This window comes from Pieris rapae, chromosome 7, assembly GCF_905147795.1.
Source record: "Pieris rapae chromosome 7, ilPieRapa1.1, whole genome shotgun sequence".
Classification (NCBI taxonomy): Eukaryota; Metazoa; Arthropoda; class Insecta; order Lepidoptera; family Pieridae; genus Pieris; species Pieris rapae.
The window spans coordinates 8,061,358-8,085,183 of record NC_059515.1 but is presented as its reverse complement, the minus strand read 5'-3'; the positions used below and the strand labels follow the sequence as shown (position 1 = coordinate 8,085,183).

Here is a 23,826-nt window from a genome sequence, read left to right as displayed (position 1 = left end):
TATAATAAATTAGGACGGGTTAAAAAAAACACATTAGCCATTAATCTCAAAATATATTTCTATTATATTATATTAATATATTTCTGTTTTAACGTGGGCACATAGCATGGCGTCCTCCATCAACCGGTAAAGTTGCTCCAGTGATATTACTAGCAGCTTCACTAGCCAAAAATACAATAACAGATGATACTTCTGACGCATCGCCAGGTCTACCCAAAGCATGGGTTGCTGCACATTTTTTCAGGAATTCATCATAATCACTATCGTTCATGCCACCTTTTTTATGCAGGCCCGTCGTTATAACGCCTGGATTCACAGCGTTAACACGCACACCTTTCCCACCTAATTCTAACGCGACACATCTTGTAAACTGATCTAAAGCTGCCTTAGACATACAATAAGCTAAGACATTAGGAAATGACCTCATGCCTGTTACACTAGAAACATTTACAATACATCCCTTAGTTTTAATAAGATAAGGTGTAGCTAGCATTGTGATGTAATATGGCCCTCGAACATTTGTAGTCATCACTCTATCGTATTGGTCCAACGATGTTGTTTCTATCGTTCCAGATTCTAAAACACCAGCATTATTCACAAGCACATCCAGCTTAGTGAATTTTTCAATTGTTTTGTTTATGATATTCTCCACATCATCTTCTTTATTCATGTCAGATATAACTATAAGAGGATGCAAGTTTTCTGGTGAAGCTTGCTGACATGATGCAGCCACATTTTCTAAATTATCTTTATTCCTTCCTGTTAGTACAACATTACCTCCAAGTTTAGAGAACTCAATAGCTGTTTCAGCACCAATGCCAGAGCTTGCTCCGGTGATAATCACAACTTTATTTTTGAACATGATACCTGGCAAAATTAAAAGATTACTATTAATTAACCAAGTTATTTTTAAAATTTTTGTATATTTACAGAAATAAAAAGCTTTAATAAATAATATACCTTGACTCGATTCAATAATTATATGGGAATCCAATAAAAATTACATATATATGAGATTGGAACCATTTCATAAATATTAATTAAACAGTGTCCGATAAATAAAATCAGATCAATAACCAAAACTATACATCTAAATTATGTTCCACATGACATCTTTTGATGTCATACTATGTATGACAAACAACATAATATGTAATGGTTGCAGCAGCAGAAACATGTTGTAAAATAAAAAAACTTGGCAATGAATAAGAGTGGCAGAGAGTTCATTGTCCGTTCCACACCTTTGCTTTTAGAACTGGTAATAAATGTAAATTCAAAGAAAAACATTTAATATGTATTTCTTTAAAGATATTAATAGGTGTACATTGTACTACCTAAATGAGTAAATGATTTTAAATATAATTTTTGCTTAGGGACTGTCTTCCCAAAAAAGCATTGGGCAGCAGATATAGAACCATTGTTCAATCATTATACCTTCCTTATAATTGTGAAGTCAATTTTAGACTTCAGTAAAATTGTTGACAAATTTCTCTTAAAATGAATATAATAATTATGGATTCCCGTGACAGTAAATGAAGTATATTTAAAGAATGTATTTGATGATAACCTTATCTTGTTTGTATCTTTAATAAATTACCATGACCAGAAACATTGTGAAACTAAAATTAAATAAATTTTAAATGTAAAATAAATAAGTTATAAGGTCTGCTGAGAACCATTTTCAAAGGACAATTTATAAGTTTAGTGGTCTTGAAAACGTCATCAAGGTTTTTGGAACCAACTGAATCTATACTTTTTTCATAAACTTAGATTAAAAATAACTTAGGATGATTTTAAAAGTAGCTGTCTGTATAAACTGTAGCTACCTACAGTTTATACAGACACCTACCTACCTGTAGTTATGTTATATATTCAATTAACTCTTCTTCCCTTCGGTAAGATATTTTTATAAATTTAGTAATAACGCTATAATGCAACATAGCTACTATATTACATTTTAAACAAAAGATAGTTTACATAAAAGCTTAACTGTAGTTCGTACCTGTTGCAAAGAGTCTAGACTATGGAGTATGGACCTAGGGGTTAAGAGTTAAGACTTAGGTTTTGACTTAGGACTTCCGATTACAGTGAAGCCAACTAAAACCAACTTCAAAATGCCTAAGCATCGATTAAAAACATCTAACTTTCTTGTTGTACTGTCGCCAGAAGGTTTAAGAGGTAATTTCAATTTTCAAATATCTATCAGAAATACATTCAATATTATAAAATTTTGATCTTAGAGTAATATAGCTTTTTGATATTTCGTTTAACTTAATTATAATGATTAGTTTAAAATTAAAATCCTTAGGTTGGTTAAAATAAATTGTATAGAATTGTGCGTTTTTTATGAAAAACTAATTCTAATACCTCATAAAAACCCCCCAAGACATCTTAATTCTCCCTAAGTTTGGGGAAAAAACTTCCGAGTTGGCGTATGTTAACTTAATTCATAAACAGCCGTCTGTTTGACTAAATTTTGAAGGCTGCTGGCTGACGGCTGGGGCTTGACACAAAATCAATTTTTGAGAGTCGTGATCCAGCGAAAGCCAAATGATAACATTTTTCATCATCTGTATGGGCAATTTTATAAAAAATCGTTTTTGTATTTTGCTAAATATTATTATCGACATTTCTTAAATTTGTTGTCTGTGCAAAAAGCTTGAGGCCTTAGTAAAAACAGTATAACTTCAACATTCACTTGCGAATTGTGACAGATCCGGCTGAGCTAAGCTCGCCATAACAGCCCGTGCTGATCTGTAAAGGCCCGGCCAACAGCGAGATTCTATACAAAAAAAGAATTGTGGCATACGTGACTTAACACAACGTTTTCGTGAATAGTCACGTGACACAGCGATCAATCAGTGTAGATTGTAGAAATGTTATTGTCAAGTGTCAACTACGAATTATCAAATATAAATTTTTGGCTAAATTATTTTTTTATATACCCTGTGGTCACTAATGTTAATACTCAAAAGTCAAACGATTTCAATCCCTATTTAGCTATTTATTATTCTGCAAAACGGAAGATTTTTAATTTTACAATAATTTCTGAAACATAATACGATTTTGCCCTTTGAATGGCGAATATTCCAAATGAACAAGAATCCTGTATATAATTAGATCTTCGTGTTTTTATTTCCTAGTTACTACGATGTCATCTTCGACTAGCAACAAGAAAGAATCTTTTGAAGAGTTTTATTCTGAGGTAATTTCTTCTAATCACAGAATTTAAATACTCAATTAAATCGTAATTTAAACAAGATGATATTGTTTAACCCTTCTATATTAATGTTCGAATCCAGCAATGAATTTCTTTAAATACTTGCAAATGAATATTAATAAAGTATTTAAACACAATTACAAGCTTAAATCATCTGATACTAAATGTACTTACATGAACCTTTTTGTTGTTATACCTACTAAGACGTAGATAATTTATTTGATACAATTCTGGTTTCAGGTTAAAGAAATTGAAAAAAGGGATTCCGTTTTAACTCCTAAGCAACAAATTGAAAGGTTACTTCGGCCAGGATCTACCTATTTTAATTTAAATCCATTTGAAGTCTTGCAAGTAGAGCCAGATGCCTCTCTTGATGAAATTAAAAAAAAATATAGACGTCTTTCAATTCTGGTACATCCTGATAAAAATATGGTGTGTATTTAAATAATATAAAGTAACTTTTTAAGTACTTGAAAACAATAATTGCTCATATTTAAAAACCATGGATAAATAAAACTTGAAAATATTCTCTAATGTATTTATTGTAGTTTGTAAGAAGGTTTTGTTTTGGTCAGACGGTAGCCCCGTCAATATTTCGTTTTCATTCACAGATGGACATTGGTTACTGAATCTACCCACCATGCTTCTTAATAGGTAAGGCACAGAATGACTAAATATTAGTCACTGCAGTTACTATAGTCAAGAAGCACATAAATGTTGCCAAAATATAGTATATCAGTTATTAAGTTTCATACATTGATTTCAATTAGGGTGCCTAGAAGAGATCACTCAATAGGGCTGCCTCTTGCACCAAATGAGGTTATTTATTTTTTTAAATACAAAAAAGATGTTTTTTATTTTGGCAGTAAAGTGTAAATAAGTTTGCAGAATGTTTATTAGTTCAAATAAATTTTAATGTTTGCTTGGTTTTAATTTTCATTAAAACAATATATTTAATTTTACTATTATTAATAAAGATACAGAAACAGAAAGTATTTGTTCCATTCCACCACTTTTTTATTTGTTGTAAAATCTTGATTTTTTTTAATTTGGGTTAATTTAAACCTAAAATCATTTACATTTTTTATAAACAATCTTAAAGTATCTTTAAGTACTTCAAGATTTTTAAAGTCTTTAAACTTCCTGAATAACCTGCAAAACTTTATTGGTAAAACATTCACATAAAACCTTAAATTAGCTAAACATTACTAATGTAATTTAAATACTGACATGTTCAGTAACTATGTGTCATATAAGGTGTTTTTTTTTACAGGATGATCTTGAGCGAGCTCAACAGTCATTTGAGATAGTGAATCGTGCATGGAAGACCTTAGAAAATGAGGACACTAGAAAGAAATGCTTGGACATTTACCAAGAAGCAAAAGAAAGGACTGAACATATGGTAAGTATTCTTCTTTTGATTAAATTTTTCCTGAAAATATATTGGTTTTAATATTATACCAATTTAAATACTTAATCTATATAGAATAAAAATGTTTTTAAAACCTTGCCTTATTATAAAGAATTGCTTAATTTTGAAATGATAATTTACCAATAATAATAAAAAAAAAACAGAAATTGAATATAGCAAATGGATTTATTGGAATAAGGGAACTTTCTCCTGAGTACAGAATTCTAACATTGTAGGCTGACCAAATCTGGCCAACACTATATTATACTAAGTGTATTGTTATCTTAAATAAGAGTACAATAATTGTATTTCAATAAGTTTAGGCTGTCCAATAAATATTGGAAGGCCACCAAAAATTATCTTTGTGATGTGATTTCCCACAATTAGACCTGATATCTATTCATACTGAATCTATTGCTCATATAGGTAAAGTTTGTCATTAATAGGTAATTAATAGATATTAATTTAAACAGATAGAGCAGAAACGCAAGAAACAAAGGAAAGAAGGCCGTACTGACGAGCCGATACCAGAAGATGATCCGGATAAATTTAAGCATGCTGTCTATGTTATGACTATGAAGGTATTGTAAGAATACTTTTAATTTTGTCTTATAAGTAAGGAATTTTAATTATGATGCTCAATGTATTTACAGTTTTAATTGTAGAGTTATATATTTAGAGTTGAAACTTAATGTTAAGTATGTGTTGTCTGTCAAAGTTGTTAAGGCATTTGAAATTGACATACAGGAGTTATACTGAGCACAAAAATTTCTAGTCGGAATATTTGCCTAAGTCGGGCATTCCTGACATACAGTTGCTGAACAAAGTTTAGGAATTAAATCATCTTTTACTAATAATTTGTACACTCAGTGTAAAGTAACCCTTTGAAAAGGGCTCACATGACACAATGTATGGAAATGAATAATAATTTTTTTTTTTAATAATAAAATTTTAAATAGCATAGATTAACAGATTATTTTTAATTGCCTGTTGAGTCAAAAGGTCTGCTACATGGCAGTTTCTATACTGTAAGAACAAGTTACTCTTTGTAAATACTTTAATCTATATATTACTGTTTAATATTATGTTGTTTTTTATTATGTGAATGTTTTGTATTGTTTTGTATGTGATATAAAAATGCAGCCATTGGAGTAATCTGATATGGTTGCTTATTTTGTTAAAAAAATCTTTAATATGTAAAATTGATTTTACAGTTCTTATTGATTTTATTTTGATATATTACATTCATTAAACCGACAAAAAATTAGTAATATTTTCTAATATAAATTTATTATATAAAGCCGAATAAATATTTAAAGGATAAAATTGAAAACATACATGTCTTTAAACTAATGTACTAAAATTTTTCCAGCTCTTTGCTGATATGGAGAGAAAAAGGCAACACCTAGAAACAAGAGATATGGAAGAGAGAAAACGGAAACGGGAATCAGAAATCGAGCAAGAGGAGCAAATGTCTTTTGAGAAAGAGTGGGCTAAGAACTTTGAAGTAAGTTTAAATATCTAGTATGATTTAATTAATATAAAATCTACAACACATACAAAAACTATTGATCTTCAGATATCATGATTTTGATGCTTTTTTTTGATAGACACCGTTGATTTTTTTGGATCTGAGAAGGCTAGTTTCCTCGTGATGTATGTTAAATGCATACAAATGGGTGCACAGCCGATGTTCGAACTTATTAATGCAAAGTCAAGTCATTAGGCTAACACTTTTTCAATAGGATATTTAGGTATAACACTTTTTGTAACAGGTTGAAAGACGAAAGATGTTTAATAGATGTATGTCAAAATTATTTAAAAAAAAAACTTTTTTTAAATTTACAAATGACCATAGATACAAGTCCTTTAGTTGGTTTTAATTTTATTTTTATTTACCACACACATGGATATTGTGACATTTAAACTTTTTTTAATATTCATGACTTGGATTCAAGATCATCGTAACTTGATGATCTTGTATCCAATCTATCTATCCACCCGGATACTCACTTTCAATCGGATTAAAACTTCTCAATTTGTGTTGCCACTGGTTTAACTACCAAATTTGGAATAAAAGCCCAGTCTAATTTTTTGATATTTTCATCTTTTCAGGAGTCTCGTCAAAACCGTGTCGACAGTTGGAAAACTTTTCAATCGTCGAGTGGAAAAGAGAAGAAAAAGAAGAAAATTATGGGGTTCAAACCCCCTAAACCAAAACCTGAGAGTAGATAAGATTTAGTTTTCTTTAATTAATTTTAACTGTTTTCTGGTAAGCTAGTAATTAGGATTTTGTCTGAATAAAAACATACTCAGGAATTGATAAATATAATTTCAGATTTCACGCTGAATCTTTGAAGACGTCATTAAAACAGTTTTTTAACGCTATTTTCATTAAGCCGATGTATTCTTTAGTTTAAACACTGTATTATGTATATAGATTTTCTCAATGTTAGACTTTTTTTACACTTTGTATTAAAATACGCGTAATTGTATTTTTTTGTAACTACCCTCATTTTTTATTTAATATAAAAATATCGGTGTTATGTTTTTGTTAAATCGAAGTACTTATAGAAAATTCCTAAGGTGTGTCTTACAAGAACGTAATTTAAATAATAGCAATAATTTTAAAGAAAGAAATGTTCTGCTAACTTCCAGCCTTTTAATAGTTTAAGAATAGAAAAACGTAAGCAACATATTTTTGTCTCCTATTACTTTGTCATGTTAATCATCTAAGTGTGTGATCAGCCCAGCGAGTGGTGATCGATTTTCAACTTACATTCAAATGTACAATTTGAGTACCGGCAAAGATGTCAAACTTCTTAGAAAATAGTTTGACGTTCTAGAAAACGTTGAGTCAGTGAAAATGAAAAATGCAGGCGTCAGGCGGTCACCAATATCACGATAACTGTATCGATATATATTATATCAATTGGTTGTACTTCACTTCCTATAGATATAGACTTCAAAATCGCCAGTAGTCAGAAGATCATTCTTCTGAGTAGACGTGTTTCGCAATAATGAATGAAATGAAAAGTAAGGCCTGAATTGTAATACAGACCAAACTTTAAGTTATCTTAATATAGCATTAAGGTAAGTTCATTTGTTCAGTATTTTGTTAAAATAGTGATCCAACGTCGTACTCTGAGTGTTCATCCAATCAACACGCACACACACACAGTCAATATTAACAGATAATGATGTATCACAAAATCTAGATTTTATATCTATATTTATTTATGCCGCCATTATACATCACGTGATCTCAATGATCACGGTATGTATTGAACGTCTGACCTCTGTCATAACCAAGTGTTAATGCACACATAAAAATACAATACGTATTATTATATTGTTATTGGTACAGGAATCGAACGGAACTTGAGAATCATGAAACCACTAAGTCAATCTCATTTGTATGTTTTAATATAAATAATATATTTAAATTAAGTAAATTCAAATTTACTAGGCCGAATAAGCTTGTAAAATAATATGGGGATTAGGCATTTCATTTTACCTTGTATATTTTGTTTTCTCTTTATCTCTAATAGATGGCGCTGCTTCTATATCGTTAAATGATGTGCATTACACAAAATATTGAAATGTATATGCAACTATTTCAAAATATTACCAATTAACCAAGTTAATTTTTAATTTTATCGAAATTATTCTTTTAACATAATAAAAAGTGGATAGTCACAGATTAGTAAAGTTTTCAATATTCTACAGACAAGATATACTAAAAAAATATTGCTTATTCATAAACTCAACTTTATTCAGGTAAACTTATGAATGTCAACAAAAAATATGTGTAAATTGATACTAAATTTACATTTACAACCAGTTCGCAAGTCAAGGGCAAAAAGAACTGCTAAAAAACTCTTCGCCAATCTTTTTTATCGCCAAGTCTTAACCCATAAAAACTCGAGCAAATCAATCCCATGGATTAGGATCATTTAAATGATCTTCAAATGTATAATAAGCTTTTTTGCTTAATTTAAAACTCAATCAATGTTGTTGCAGTAACTAAACTCCCTCGTCTTTTCCGTCCAACTGTATTTACACTATGATGAAAAGGTGGTCACATTACCTTGAGTTTTGTTGTATTGTTTTACTAAGTGCGTAATCACAACTTAATGTTCCTAATTTGAATATAACGAGAATAGAAAATTTTCTAACGTGTTTTTAGAACAACGCCATCTGTCAATAAGCGAAGAAATCGGACCCCGTTTATTTTATATTTTATTCGTAAGCCGTGATATGTTTAAATATGTCGTAATTGAAGTAAATTTGTTTAAGAATTTTATTTATGTCTAAGGTTTGTCCTTGAAATAAATGCATTTTAGTTTTAAATGTTTTAGTTATTTTGAACCCTGATTACAATATTTAATTGTGGTTGATATAATTATAAACAGCGTATCGTACTCTCCAGAGTGAGGTCGTTCGAACCATAGCTGTGCACCAAATTTCTTCGTCAGTAAAAATTACTCTTATTGAGGCCCAGTAATTGGTTTTAGCGTCACTTAGTGCTGTTTTACTCGTTACGGTCCCGGTTCACTTATTAAATCAGGCGCAGGGCAATAAATATTTTACCATTACAGCTTATCAATATCAAATAATTCAATAGAAAAGAAAGAACTAGAACCTTCCCATAACAAATAATGAACAATGCCATTCTTGTGAATTCAGTTTTTTTTTAACTTTATTTTTATTATGCGTTTATTTATTTCAAACTTAACGAATAAAATATAACAAAACCATTCGTAAATGTGTTGGAATCTCATAGTTATTCCCCCATTCCATTCTTTGTATTACATATTTTTTAATTTAATTGTAGCATTGTGCTCCGAAAACTCGTTATACTCACTTATATTTTATTTATTTATTTCGTTTATTAAACTGAATATGTCAGTCATTTGTACGCTATGCACGCGTTGAGAAGAGTTGTGTGTTCGCGGCACTGTCAACAATAGTTGCCGTTTCGCCTAGTGTGGTTACTTGGTACTCGCAACTCTCTAAGACATACGACATCTGCATTAACCTTTGGGTTTTAAATAGGTACCGAGTTATGTATGGTGAATCCATTTGCTCCTAGGGTGAAGAGGAATTTCGTATCGATTCTATTTAGATAGATATAAGGCCAAAACCAAACGTTATATTAACAAAAGAAGTAGTAAAATAGTGGCCCAAGTAGAAAGCGAAAGAGACCCCGTGAGTCTCCTCATGTGGTGATGGAGTGTTTTAGTGGGTATTGCTAAGCCGTCACTGGTAAAATAGCAGTGGGGAATGCACAAATAGCAAATACCAAGTAGCACATTCTGTGCAACAACTTCATTATTACCAATATGTAAATCCTTTTTTGTTGTTTAAGAAAGTTTAGATTTTCATGACACACTAAAAACAAATGAAGTGACAAGAGTCAAGCGTGGTTACGATTTAAGACTTATAAAATAGGAGCTATGCGTGTCATTACTGGGTTACGAAAAAATATTTTTTGCCTTATTCAAAAGAAGGATTACTGTAGTAACACAAGTAAGTATCTCTCGTGTACGAGCAGACTATTAGAATTTATTAGATATTTGCGTTCAATCATGCTTCATAGTTAATATTTGGTCAGCTTTGTGGCCGTTGTAAAGTATATTACCAAATTCCTTTGAAAAAGCTTAAAATAGGCGTGTTGAGGCAGGTGCTCTTCTTTCGACCGTAATGACTAGTCTAATTGGACTGGCCCGAATGCCCCAAGCTAAGGTTTAGAAGTTGTTGATCCTTAGCGATGGGAATAACTTTGTTATTTGTAAACGCAGATTGTTGCTGTAACTCAAGACGTTTTTCAAATATGTATCCAACACCTACTAGAAAGACCCATCATCAGTTCGACATTATGTTTTTCTTATTTTCGTTCTTTCCTCGAAGCAAAATAAAATCAGAGAATGTTGTTCAGTAGGATTCAATCAAATGCTTAAAAGTTTTAGTATGAATTCTTATTAGGATTTTGTTATCCCCACATGAATGAGTTGCCCGTGCCATGTGGACCATGGGAACCCTGGTACAGGGAACGACAAGCCGTTTACAACAAAGTTCTCTTTGCTGGAATTGTATGGTAAGAGATAATGTTTAATTCAACTAAACAGCTTCATGAATTTGAAATTAAAGGTGCATCCATTCCAATAGCCTATTTAGTTAGCTCAGACGATAATATTGCAATTCTGAATGTAACATCATTAACTAGCTGGATTTTTTTTTTAATTTTTCAATAAAATATTTGTGTTGTTGTTTAGTTTAGTGTTGGTTCGATTTTTTTATAATTAGTACTAAATTAATTTTTATAATTAATTTAGTACTAATTATAAATTTATTTTTATAATTAATACTAAAAAACAGCTTTATAATTAATGCTCTATAGTCTATTTTCAACGCTACTATTGAAGTGAAACTTCTTATGCGACTTCCAACAAGGTTGCGTAAAACATTTAACGGTCCTGGGGAGGGGGAATGCTTCTTATTTTCATTTCCACATTAAGAAGTTCTTCCGCGCGGAGACACTCAACGTATTATTTTTATTGCTTCTTTCTTGCCATAAAAGTCACCAAAACATTTTATGTACTGTATAAGTTAGCTAAAGTAGTATATATATATATGGATTCTAAAATGATAAGCAATATTATTACCTATGTAAGTCTATAATAAAATATTTAAAAAATACCTGTAGCTGTTACCTTTTAGGTCTATGCTTCAGACTTATGAATCTGTATTGTGGGTTCAGTTTCCGTACATAGAAAGTCCATTGCGGCACATCTGGGGTTAGAAACTACGACCATACGGGTGAAAGTAGCACGCTTAAACCATGTTTTTGATTTATTTATTTCATACTTCTGCAGCTAAATTTAATGTACATTTATACTAGAAATAGCCAAAGAGGAACATAATTATATTACAAAAAGATTAATTTTTTTTATTAAACGTAGAAAGGAAATTAAGATCAATTATTTATTGATGCTGGGTAATTAAAAAAATCAATTTATTTCTCTGTTTTAATTATTATTTTTTCTAATTGCAGGTGGTTGTTTTCATTTGGGCTAGCTATATATACGGAAAGCATTTATTTGAACTGGGGCCCACCAGCGCAACCCGGCCCACCCAGTGATATGGTTGAAGAGTGCGATGACTCTGATTCTTAATTTATTTGGCTTTAATAATAATAAACGTTATTAAACTTTATATTTTTTTTCTTAGAACATACAATGAATATGAATATATACCTACCTTCTGCATGTGTCGTACTTTCGTATTCGTCATAAACGACTGGACCGTTTTGAATGAAATTTTGAGGGTGTGTTTTAAGTGGATGGTCGAGAATGGTTTACAATTCGACTATTTTTGTACGTGTTTACTTCTACTGAAAGGCAGGACGGAAGCTCACTGGAGTGAGCAAAGTGCGAAGTAAAGATCCACGGTTTTCCCGGTGTAGGCGGTATTTTACGCTAATATGTTTTTGACGTTTTCTTAATTTATCGATAGCTTTTGATCATCAAGAGCCGTTATGACATATAGGGGTATCCTACGGGCCTTTTTGTCGGGAAGGGGTACGTGTTTATAGGACAACATCGGTTGGGTCCGCTAGTTACATTATGTTGAATAAAATCATCGGTAATTCTCAATTCTACACGACTGACAAATGTTATATTAAAAACTAATAATAAGTATTATCTTTACTCATGTCTATGTCGTTATAATTGACATATGTGTTATTATTCAATTTAATATTTGAAGTGAAACTTCTTTATCGGCGTTGGAAAAAAAAATTACCGTCACATTTTTACGTTACGCGCCATCTTTTTCTTGTTCCTACCATGGTTGATTCGAAGAGATTCGAAGCCATGAACAACGAAAATATATAATAACGATGACAATGATAGTAATAATTATATGACAATTAATAAAATTCTAATTCTGTAAAAAACAATAAATTAATTTACAAAATAAATATTTCAGAATGTATGTATTTTAGTTGTTTTAATTAATTTAGAAATTCTATCATTAAACCGATTTCTAAGAGCATGTTTCGAAAAATGAGGTCATAAAGGAGTTTCACTTCTTACTTGTGAACACTATTACACGGACACAATTTTTTTTAAAGTGGCAACGTTTTTTATTATTTTACATAATTTACAGACTACACTGGCTAGAAAAAAAATTGAAAAGCAAATATATATGAACGTGAAAAGACCACTGAAACTAAGTGTATTCGCCTGTAATGGACACTGTAAGTTTTGTTTTTGGAGTGTACAGCGTAATATGTTCAATGATGTCTAATTAAAGAAAGAATGTGTTGTTTTAATTTTATATGTAAAAATACTCATCAGTTATAATTTCAATAATTTTAGTATTTTAATAAAAGAAAAAATATAGTACTGAAATGGTTTACATCCACGAAAATTATGATTCCTGATGATCGCAAATAAATAAAATAAAACTTACATTAGCCTACACGTGAAGTAATAAAAACTTCTGAATTTGCTATAAAAATCTTTGCCACTTATCTTCAAATAAGTATTCCGCAAGTTTAGCTATAAAAAGTTCTTAATAGACTTAGAATTTTAGTATGGAGTGAATGAAATCACTGGCCAATAAACGTAGGCAATACAAATTATTTTCATGCTTAAATACCCGAAAATTGATACTAATTATCCCATTATTTAATAAAACTAAATCTTGGCAAATAATCTTTGTCTGAGCATTAAGACCATTGGTCAGTGGTTTATGCTATGAAATATGAATGATGAATGTATGAAGTTAAGTTTAAAAGTCTTTCTTAAAAACGTCAATTGTCAAAACGATTGTCAATATGAAAGTTTGTTTTATAAGATGTTTCCCTATTTTGTTCTAGGATTCTCGCAATTTCTATAGACAATTTAACTTATCTGTGGCCGCGTCAGATTTGGCGCCATTTAATATTCATACTCAAAAAATTAAGGGCTGACATGCTTGTTGATTTCATTGGACTAGCTTTTCACTAAATAGTTTTGTCCCACGTGATTGTGGAATTGTAGATGACGGTACGGTGAATGGTGAATGATTTTAGCCTAATAATAATTGCTAAATTAATCGTCGATATGTATTAATACGTTCTGTACTCATGTATAATGCAATATTCATAAGAATAATGTTAAATCTATAGTAATATTATTTCAGGCTTATTTTAAATAAGTTTCTTGCTGCCTGATCAGTCAGTCAGATTTCTTGAAATTATAGTGATGGCCTAGAAGAGACACTAATGATAAGGCAAAAGATGCTATTCCCTAAAAAGTAAATAAGCTTTAAAGGCCGGCATCGCACCAGCGAGCCTTCTAATGTGAGTGTCTATGGGCAGTGGTATCACTAAACTTCAGGCGAGCCTCCTGCCGGTTTGCGAGTAAAAAAATTAAAGCAGACAGAAATTTATAGGTTATCATTAGAGGTAATTCGTTAATTCATTTTAAGTTATTGCACGTTCATACTGTTATATTTATTACTAACCTCTTACAAAGTCTGTTTTGTTTAGTTTGGTTTTGAAATAATACAATCAATGTAATTTTTAAAACAATATCAAATTTAATACATAAATAATATTTATGTACTTCTACATACATGTTTGCTATATATTTACAATTAAACAGATTTGCCTAACTTAACAGTACAATTAACATTAAATTACAAACTAAAGAAACGGAAAAATAATCAACATGTGATTTAAACAATTAAAAAGATTACCAACATAAAAAAAAACATGGTACAAAATAAATTATGGTGTGACAGCAAATCATAAATTCAAAGATAAAAGCTTACCATGAGTTTGGACACTGGTCAATACAAATACACTCATTTACCTACTTGTTCTACGATCAAATTAACTAACTATTTTCACTAGGGAATTACGGTCCAATGTCACAGATAAATAGATTTTTTTTAAATCCAATATCATACGCCGCAAATTTTATAATTTCATATATTTTGACGATAAATTTGATTTAAAGAATCACATTTTGCTAAGAAAAATTTTGCCTATCAATTTTATTCACAATCAAAGCTTCTAAATAATTTATCGTACATGGTAACTAATTAGGAATTTTCAAAGAACACAAAAATCACCTTATAATTTTAAGTCTAGCCTTAACAGTGCTATCTAATTGACCACATGTATTGACATATACCTTCGAATAAACACATAATTACATAATATATCAACAACCATAAAAATAAAACTAATGACATTATGAGATGTCTCCAAAGAGTAATCAAGACACTGAAACCCTAAAATTCCGTCCCTATTTTTGGCAAATGTTACCTTAACTTTGATTCAATGTTGAACATTCGTAAATCGCATTCCTGACTTAAAGCCATGAATAAGTTAATTTGCTATATATTTACATTAAAAAAACCGCTTAATGTGGCATGTTGTCCGTTTTTGTACGTTAGGTTTATAAGTAACTTAAAATAAAGTGCGCTATGTTAATAGCACCAATGTCAGCCATGTATAAATATAAAAAATGTAACAAACAAACTTGTGTCTTAATTAATAAACTGGCAAATAAAATGGTGCTTGAATTGACGCGAATACAATAAATTGACTTAAGTTTAGTTTTCTAAATGAACACTTATTGGCTAAATTTATTCACAATAGAGTGAGGTAATAACAAATTAAACCTCTTTACTTCATAAGTCCCAAGATGATCGCGGCAGCTGTCATTACCATTTTATGTATTTCCCGCCTTTAACGTAGAATTCCTACCGTGCTTTGTTGATTTTTGACCGGCCTTGCCCACCAAACTTAATATTCATTTACGATTTTTTGTTTTTGTAACAAGGAAAGATTGGAAGTCACCAATATTGCCACTATTAGGATGGAGTAATGGTGCATAATCAATTAATAACGTTGTGTACTGTACTTTTAAAACCACGCTACAATAATATGAGCTCGTTAGAGATACTAAAATATTATTTTAGTATTAAATTTTTGATTTTTTGGATTTTTACTGGGAGTAACAATTAAGGTTTTTTGACTGGTAACATTTTCGATGTAGCAGACCTTAGATTATTGAGCCATGGTTAAGACCAATTTGGTCAGTCAAATACTTAATTACAACTTATTAATTATCGGGACTAGAGATCTGACTATTATCAACATTTATCAGATATTTTTAAAAAGATTTGAACGATATATAACCGAAGTAAAAATGTTAACATCAAAACTAAACTCTTTTGAGCTTCATAAAAAACGCCTAAAAACGTATATGTATTTAGTCGTAAAATATATCCCAGTAGCAAAATTATTAATACATATATCTAACCTAAAAAGATTTCTCTAGAAGTGTGAACTCTTTAGTTATCGAGTTAAGACGCAGCATTTTTGTCTATGAAGGTTTTTAAACATATGCGTAACTTTGGAATAGACATCTCTTATCTGACAAATTATTGAACTATTACAAAAACAGATAGGTATGTAAGGATATCTGCATTAACATTTAATTCTTCAATTCAGCATATGATTGTGACAAATGAATATCATTTGTTATACAAATGAAATGTTTATTTTTGTGCATGATTATATTTGCATAAATCAAGGAGTAGATAATACTCGAGTAAGGGCCAACTGACTCTGTCAAAATGTGATGTTAGTTCCCACTTATTTTCAATTCGTATCTGTCAAATGTCAAACGTTATATAAATATAACAACTCTTTAAAGTGAAAATATATATGTGCGTTTGAATATAGTCTCTTCTCGTTGTACGAAAATGTGTGAAAATTGTCTATTCCAAAATTATGAACTGAAATGGACTTAAAATTGTTAAGTTTTTGGTTTATATGGCCTTGAGGTAACATTATTGCATAATCTATAGACAGTCAAAATATGAAAAAAAAAACTAGATAACCTTGCGATATTATAAAATAGCAGTTAAGCCTTTGACTTTTGACAATTATAATTTCGTTGTCAATTATTGATTCTACCCACTACACATTGACGTTACATTAATTGATTTTAAACGTCTTCAATACATTGAATACAATACAAATAATTTGGATAATTCCTATCGAAAAGGCTTTACTTAAAGTAACAAAATGCCCTTAAAATAATCGTTAAACAATTGAAAATGTATATTAAATAAACAATTACTGAGTAACTAAATTATCGCGAGGTCAAACTTAACTATGTTCACGTTGATTTCTAATCACATTTTCACTTTAGTTTTTGGGGGAACTTTCGTTGACGGCTTTTCAATGACGTCTTATATTTGAATTGATGTCTGAAGTTGGTCGATCGGCGGCGAACTTCAGCGTTCTGCGTTCCCTCTTTGTACGTCTTGGTTATGCCTGTAACGAAACAAAAAATATATTTAAAAATATTTATCAAATTGCATTCTATGTGTGTCAGGTTGTTATGATGTTCCGTGACCACTTAAGGCAGTTTCCTCACGATGTTTTTCTTGCCCTTTTAACCATATAGTGAAGAATATATCGGTGTTGCCAGGGTCTAACATGATAAACTGCCGAGTCATTAATTTAAAATACCTTTTTGAATTTTACATCATAATGAATCATACACTTCTATAAATTTGACTATACAACAGATCTAGCGGTTACGGTTAAAACGAAGTTCCATTCTACAACTAACTATATACAGACAGAGAACATTGGTTTGTAATGTCAGATAAAATTACCTAATTTACTTCTTGAATAGATGAAATAACGAGCCCTATTACAGTTGAAATACGTAAGCAATATGAATAACCGAATTCAAAGAGACTGACAACGAGTTCAGTAATCCCGATATAATTTTCGCAACGCGTCTCGATGTGGATTATCAGCGATTCCCGTTTGGTAGTTTCTGCTGAGTTCGTGGAGTGTAAATCGTAACCTGCCCGCCACGGCGACGCCAGTTCCCCGCTCCCCGCTACCCACCTGACGACCCCTAGTGATGGGGACGTATCGATTTTTAAATCGATACTTTTTGACAATTCCAGGAAATAATATCACCGATTAAAGGCGTGTTTTTTTTTAAATTATACAATCGATTAAGTTTTATGTAAAGTGGCTAACACTTTACTCTAAATAGTATTCGGATCAAAGCGACTTAAATGTATTTCATATAAGGAAAGATAAACCAAAAATATAAATAAAATAAGTATTTCATTACTTTAAAAAAATTACTATAACTTTAGCTGCCCTTTAGATCTACGAAAGTAATATAACTTAATAAGCATTAGATCCAGTACGCCGATACGTCTTTTTTATTTTTAAAGTTAGATAAGTTTCAAAACTAGTTCAATTCATTAACGATAACATCGTTCGAGCCCTCGAACATCGATAAGTCGTCATTCGAGAGCTCAGCCCTAACAAACCACGATAAATCTGTCGCATATTCAGCAATGTAACGGACTTTCTCTGCGTTCATTGCTCAGAATAAAGTGTGTTCTTAATATGTGATGTAGATAATTGGCGTCCCTGAAATAAGGCCAACATACCACGTAAATGCGACCTACCTAGTTCCCAGATTTATTACGTGAATATTTATCTAGAACAATCAACTTTTCGTATAAAACTTGTCTGTGAACGTGAAATATTACTTTCAGACTTTTTGGATTAGAACTAATGCTCTCCTAGTTTTGGACTTTTTGAAGGATTATGGAAGAAAGTAAGTAAATTCATTGAATAACCAGTCAAAGTGTATTTGTTTGTGAGAGATGTTATTTACGTACATTATAATATTTTTTATTGACCAAATCTGGTTATAAGTCTTGTTTATTCATAATATCAAGATCGTTACGATTGTAATTATTGAACTGGTGTACCTAAATCACATAAATTTTTTGAATTTAGAATTTGGTTATCCTATTTAGGGTCTATCAAATCAGGATTAAATAATTGAATTATCAATGAGAAATATCTAAGTAAAGAAAACATGGTCTTCATAGTAATTCAACTATTGATAATGATACAATTTGCAAATTTTTTCATGACAATAAATTCAGGACCGGATGTGACGGGTTATAAAGCCTGCGCCGTTGGTTATCGGGTGATTCCGGTTGGGTTGGGGAGATTCAGTAAATTTATTCACACTACAGTTAGGGTTGTCAAATTTATTCGATATTAAGAAGTGGAATCGAAGTAGTATGAAGTATCGTAACATCATACGTACAAAGATATTAATATAATACCATGATGAAAATAATGTAGCATTTCCGAAGTGAAAAACAGTTAGTTTAGTATTTAATAGAAAAAAAAAGCTTTACGATATATACAGTAAATTTAACTATACAACGTGTTTTATTCGTAATGGCATTTTTTCTATTAAAGATATCAGTGCCATTTACCATACAAACAAAGTGACGTTGAATCAAAAAATTTAACACCCTCGCAAATTTCATTCATACTAGACATTGGTGAAAAATGGAGTCTAAATTGACTAAGATTTGTTGTAAGCATATATTAATTTACATTTATTTGTACCTACAGTTAATTATTTCATTATTTTTTTATGTTACAGGAGGCAGACGGGCTGGAGGCTGATCTGGCGCTAAATGACACCACTGCCCATGGACACTCGCAATGCCAGATCGGTCTCAAGATTTTAAAACTACTACCACATGACTTATTAATTCATATTGGGTTTTTACAAATCACAATTTTATTCATAGGACTTAAGATTAATACGCGCGCATAAGGGATAGGCACCTGCGCCGGGATAGATTATACAACCAATTTCAGGTACAAGGTTCCAAGCTCAAAAGGTAAGTAGGGACCGGAAGAGGATAGACAGAAATTTCCATGCTTTTCGCACAAGGCGTAACACAAAATGGCAACGTCTTGTAAAAATTGTCAATGAGAATTAGCCATTGTATTTTACTACAAATAATATGTTGTTTTTTGTTAAAAATATTACTATTGTGGCCAAATGGGTTTTATTCAAATGTAAATTAAATAATTTAATTAATCAATTTAATGTAAATTGATTAAGATCCAAAGACCTAAAAAGGTAAATAGGTTGCTTTATCATGGACCTTCGAAATACATTGTATACGTAATTTTTAGAATACATAATAAAAAGATCGTTTAAAGTAAAAATTCTAGTTAGCGTTGCCAACCCTATTCGGAGCTCGACGCCCTCTTAACACTGTCGTTATTTAGGACGTGTTTCCTTTATAGTACTATAACTAAGATTTCGATTCTCTAGGTCAAATTTTATAGGCTCGAATTTTTATTGTTCCCCGTATTAAATGGTATGGAACGGAAGAGGCTATCAAACGATATTTCAGTGTTCAGTTTATTCTTTGTTCTTTTGAATATATTTTCTTTTAATCTTAGTAAATCTCAGACGGTTGATTTAAATACATATCTAATCTATACAAATAAAGTATAAACGCAAAGTATGTTGCTAAAGTCTGTCAAGTTTTTTTTTTATCTGCTGCAGCTGAAAGTGGCAAATGAAATTTACATATTTTGGAGGCTAAGACACATTTTGGGTCACATATGTGTGCCTCCAAAAAGAATGAAAATTGGCCTAAATTAAAGCTTATTTTAAGTTACATAAAAACCTAAACTCCTCCTGTGGCAGTGTACCTATAATGCTGGCAAGATTTCTTCGCTGTATCCTGATACTTACACAATACACACTGTTCAAAACTAGTAAGTACAGAAGACTTCCAAAGAAGTCAGCTCTTGCAAATTTTTCTTTGCTCTTATTCTCAATCTTTCCACTCTATCTCTTCTCCCATCCATTAACTTACGTACAAAATTGCGTAACTACGTTCGCTTGTAATCCCTACAAGCTGGCTCTGACACTTAGTTTTAAGTGATAATATAGCAAGTAAAGAGAAGTTATTTTTATTTTCTTTTGCTTTGATTTAGGTACGAAAAGATTTATGATTAACCAAGTTTGGTTGAGGCTCTTTGTAGTTCCTACCTTAATGCAAATACCTCTGCAATGGCTATGCAAAATTAACGTAGTCTCGATTTTGATAATTATGGTCATGGCTCTGATAATTGTAATTTACAATATTGAATGTACTTCGGAGATTGGTACTTGATATTATAACGGTTTTGAATTTTCGTACTTTATACTTCACTGGAATTTCTAAAAGATCCAATTCCTTAATGACGATTGTACAAAATTAGATAACCTCACTCACTTCTCACCACTCCCACACTAACAACCTTTTTAAGTCTGAGTTTCAGATAACCGTATCTGTTTCATTATCATTTGTCAATCTTATACGCGAGTAATCTATCAGCCTCCTGTGCTTAACACAACGTCAACTGTTTGGGTCTAAGTCAAGCCGATCCTTACGATGTTTTCCTTCACCGTTTCAGCGAATTATAAATACGCATGTAAAAGAAATTCCGTTGGTGCACAGCCAGGGATCCATCAGGGTTGAGAGTCGCACGCTGAAGATACTAGGCTAACACTGCTCTACTGATGACGATAGTAGTAGAGAGAGTATAGTAGATATCGTATTTTTTATCATTCGAAAACTTGTAATGGCGTGGTAAATAATGTATGTATGTATTAGTGACATTTAAACTTAAATACTGATAAGTTTGACAATTTCAAACTATCTCTGATTTAAGTAAACTAACTAACAGTAAACAAACTAACTATTTTAAAGCTACGAGAAAGCTCTGAAACTATTTCTATTAATTATTTATATTATGCATATAAATAATATAAATAATATAAATTTATATGCATAAATATAGTTATCTTATAAAGATAGTTATCTTTTATAAGATAACTATAAAAGACACTTGAACAGTATATTGAAGTAAAAACTTTGAGATATATCATTTGGTGTGTTGTCCAATCTTTAAAGCATTTTTTGGGCACAGTATAATATATAAGATATACAGTGTTACATTCATGTTGAGCTTAAAGGTACAGAAATCAATAATTGTCTATAATCACTGAACCAAATATGTATATATATGCTTGTATTGGATTTCAAATTTCAGATTGTGAGCGTCCAACTCTCTACAAATAAAAATAAGTTTACTAATAGATTTTATACACTTTCTTAAGTGGTTATTCAAAAATCAATTGTATTCACTTTACGTTCTGAAGTCTATGAAGGCGTGTCTGAAGCAACTTGTTGCATGAGGGCGGGGCGACCACGCCTTCCGCCCAGCTAACGTGGTATACTTTAATGGTTTAGACTTTTCTAAGACCTATGTTAAGTGAATGGATAGAGCTATTTAGGAATAAAGTTCCAATGGCATTCTATATAAATATAATTTGTAAGTCGTCGAATGAAGGATGTTAGCACGTGTCTTCGCTGTCCTTCCTAGTTTGGAGTCTGTAAACGTAGGCTTAAGTACAGTTTATAAGTAATCGTATATGTCATAATTCAAGTATTCATACTTCATGATAGTAAAAATATTCTAGGTTTTGCTATTTAAACGAGCTTTTGTGATTATGTCAAAAGTAAACAATTTCATACGCACATTTAATATCAGGTGATTTAGTCTCAAAAGATGTTTTCGTATTTTATCAATAAGAAATATAGATAAGTTAGTTTACATAAGAGAAATTGTGTGTTTACGTTATGTCAAACATACTAAACTTTTTAATACGATTCATATTATAATTCTTCCACATAGCTAAAGCTACGTTTTGAGAGCCTTTAGACAATTGAAACAATGTAACCGGACGTATAAAATGTGGACTATATAAACAAAATTAAAAAAAAAACAATATATTGAAGCATTTTATTCCTTTTAACGTAACTTATGTTCTGTGATATAAGCAACTTTCTACGTACTCGATCTAAACCTATAAAATAAAAAATAAATCTGGTCTGAAAAGTTGTAGCACCACTGATTTCTGTATCAGTTTCATGAACATTTGTCAATCTAATAGTTGACTAGGTAATAAGCCTCCTGTGCCTGACACACGCCGTGGACTTATTGGGTCTAAGGCAAGCCGATGATAATCTCACGATATTTTGCTTCACCGTTCGAGCGAATGATGCGCACATAGAAAGAAAGTCCATTGGTTCACAGCCGGGGTTCGAGCCTACAACGTCACGGCAGCATAATTTATAAAATTATTTTAATATAGTTTAGTTAAGTATGTATTGAACAAAAAAAAAATCTGTAATCCTTTTGTATCTGTTTCGTCATCATTAGTTTTTCTATCGACAAGAAGGTGATCAGCTTTCTGTGCCTGGCACACGCCGTCTACTTTTGGGTCTGAAGCGATAGATATTAAACACGTTGTGTTGTGTATGTGTGTTATTTGTTATGTAACCTAATTTAGGCAAGTTGCATATATATATTTTATTTAATTCGAAGCAAAAACAAATGTTAGCAATTATCTTAGGTACACTTGTAGCCAATTAATTGTAAAACGATAGATTAGTAATAAATGAAGCCTTTAGTTTTTCATACCTTCATAAATTGAAATATAACATTCTCATTTCCAATAGTGTACTAGGTCGACTACACTTATATTCTTTATAGGTAACAGATGTGTATAAGTCAAGTGAGTTTCTTGTTAGTTTCTTACCCGCTCTACGCCCTTGACTTGCGAACTGGTTGTACATGTAAATTTACAATTAATTTAATTTGTTTTTCTTGACGTTCATAAGTGTACATATTTACCTATATGAATAAAGATATTTTGATTTGATTTGAGCAACCCCACTTCTTCTAATTTAGTTTTTGTTATTCGTGCTTTAAACGATTAAAAACAAAGAGTTTCATTTATCTGAACATCTCTTCAACAATCGCCACCGAACTTGACTCTCTTCAATTATCTTTTTATCTTTTAACATAAACGCATCATATGTTACTTTGAATATAAACGAGAATGTATCGTATTATGTATGTATACATTTATATGTACATACATAACCAATAGGTCCTTCAACAAAGAACACTTACAAACCTGTCGAAGTGCTATGCTGTTATTAATTACTAATTACGCATTTAAAATTATATCCCAGCTTACATACATTTTCAAGCTTTATTGCACCATAAATAGTATAACACACACAACAGTAAAAACGCTCCACCTGCTATGCAATAATTATGCGGTTTGTTACGCTATAAGTCCATTTTTTTCTGAGAAAAAGCAAAATGGGTTTAAGGACTTGTAATAACTGTATACTTCGTTAGAATGTATATATGTAAACGTCGGTACTATGGCGATATGTATCTACAAAC

General features: G+C 31.0%; 4 protein-coding genes across 7 annotated transcripts in view; 2 read left to right on the top strand and 2 right to left on the bottom strand.

Annotated features, from left to right (window-relative positions):
* Positions 1 to 33: 33 nt before the first annotated feature.
* On the bottom strand, positions 34 to 2,188 carry LOC111004165 (3-oxoacyl-[acyl-carrier-protein] reductase FabG). 3 transcript variants are annotated; one of them, XM_045628961.1, is made up of 2 exons: positions 2,000 to 2,188; positions 34 to 864 (listed from the first exon to the last, which is right to left on the bottom strand). In XM_045628961.1, exon 2 carries the CDS (start codon positions 860 to 862, stop codon positions 89 to 91), a length of 774 nt encoding a protein of 257 aa, XP_045484917.1. In that variant the 5' UTR covers positions 863 to 864; positions 2,000 to 2,188; the 3' UTR covers positions 34 to 88. The 3 variants fall into 3 exon arrangements, with proteins under 3 accessions (XP_045484917.1, XP_022130741.2, XP_045484918.1); XM_022275049.2 differs by having other exon boundaries at positions 34 to 867; positions 2,003 to 2,188; XM_045628962.1 differs by lacking the exon at positions 2,000 to 2,188 and adding an exon at positions 1,854 to 1,982 and having other exon boundaries at positions 34 to 867.
* A 767-nt stretch (positions 2,189 to 2,955) lies between these two features.
* Positions 2,956 to 8,947, top strand: LOC111004163 (dnaJ homolog subfamily C member 8). Its single transcript, XM_022275047.2, has 6 exons — positions 2,956 to 3,205; positions 3,461 to 3,652; positions 4,494 to 4,622; positions 5,105 to 5,212; positions 6,004 to 6,138; positions 6,747 to 8,947. The coding sequence occupies exons 1-6, from the start codon at positions 3,152 to 3,154 to the stop codon at positions 6,864 to 6,866; spliced, it is 738 nt and encodes a 245-aa protein (XP_022130739.2). The 5' UTR covers positions 2,956 to 3,151; the 3' UTR covers positions 6,867 to 8,947.
* A 1,021-nt stretch (positions 8,948 to 9,968) lies between these two features.
* On the top strand, positions 9,969 to 11,813 carry LOC111004180. The gene is made up of 3 exons (XM_022275070.2): positions 9,969 to 10,163; positions 10,620 to 10,731; positions 11,689 to 11,813. The coding sequence occupies exons 1-3, from the start codon at positions 10,091 to 10,093 to the stop codon at positions 11,807 to 11,809; spliced, it is 306 nt and encodes a 101-aa protein (XP_022130762.2). The 5' UTR covers positions 9,969 to 10,090; the 3' UTR covers positions 11,810 to 11,813.
* A 3,674-nt stretch (positions 11,814 to 15,487) lies between these two features.
* Positions 15,488 to 23,826, bottom strand: part of LOC111004181 (forkhead box protein O) — a 72,757-nt gene continuing 64,418 nt past the window's right edge. For both annotated transcript variants that reach the window (XM_022275072.2, XM_022275071.2), the window contains exon 9: positions 15,488 to 16,980. The gene's annotated coding sequence lies outside the window, so the exon portion shown is untranslated. The remainder of the gene's footprint in view (positions 16,981 to 23,826) is intronic.

Coding starts and splice junctions, on each gene's coding strand:
- LOC111004165 (XM_045628961.1), bottom strand. CDS start 862: ATGTTCAAAAATAAAGTTGTGATTATCACCGGAGCAAGCTCTGGCATT.
- LOC111004163 (XM_022275047.2), top strand. CDS start 3,152: ATGTCATCTTCGACTAGCAACAAGAAAGAATCTTTTGAAGAGTTTTAT. Junction 3,653..4,493: donor TACATCCTGATAAAAATATG/GTGTGTATTTAA, acceptor TTTTTTTTACAG/GATGATCTTGAGCGAGCTCA. Junction 4,623..5,104: donor AAGAAAGGACTGAACATATG/GTAAGTATTCTT, acceptor TAATTTAAACAG/ATAGAGCAGAAACGCAAGAA.
- LOC111004180 (XM_022275070.2), top strand. CDS start 10,091: ATGCGTGTCATTACTGGGTTACGAAAAAATATTTTTTGCCTTATTCAA. Junction 10,164..10,619: donor GGATTACTGTAGTAACACAA/GTAAGTATCTCT, acceptor AATTCTTATTAG/GATTTTGTTATCCCCACATG. Junction 10,732..11,688: donor CTCTTTGCTGGAATTGTATG/GTAAGAGATAAT, acceptor TTCTAATTGCAG/GTGGTTGTTTTCATTTGGGC.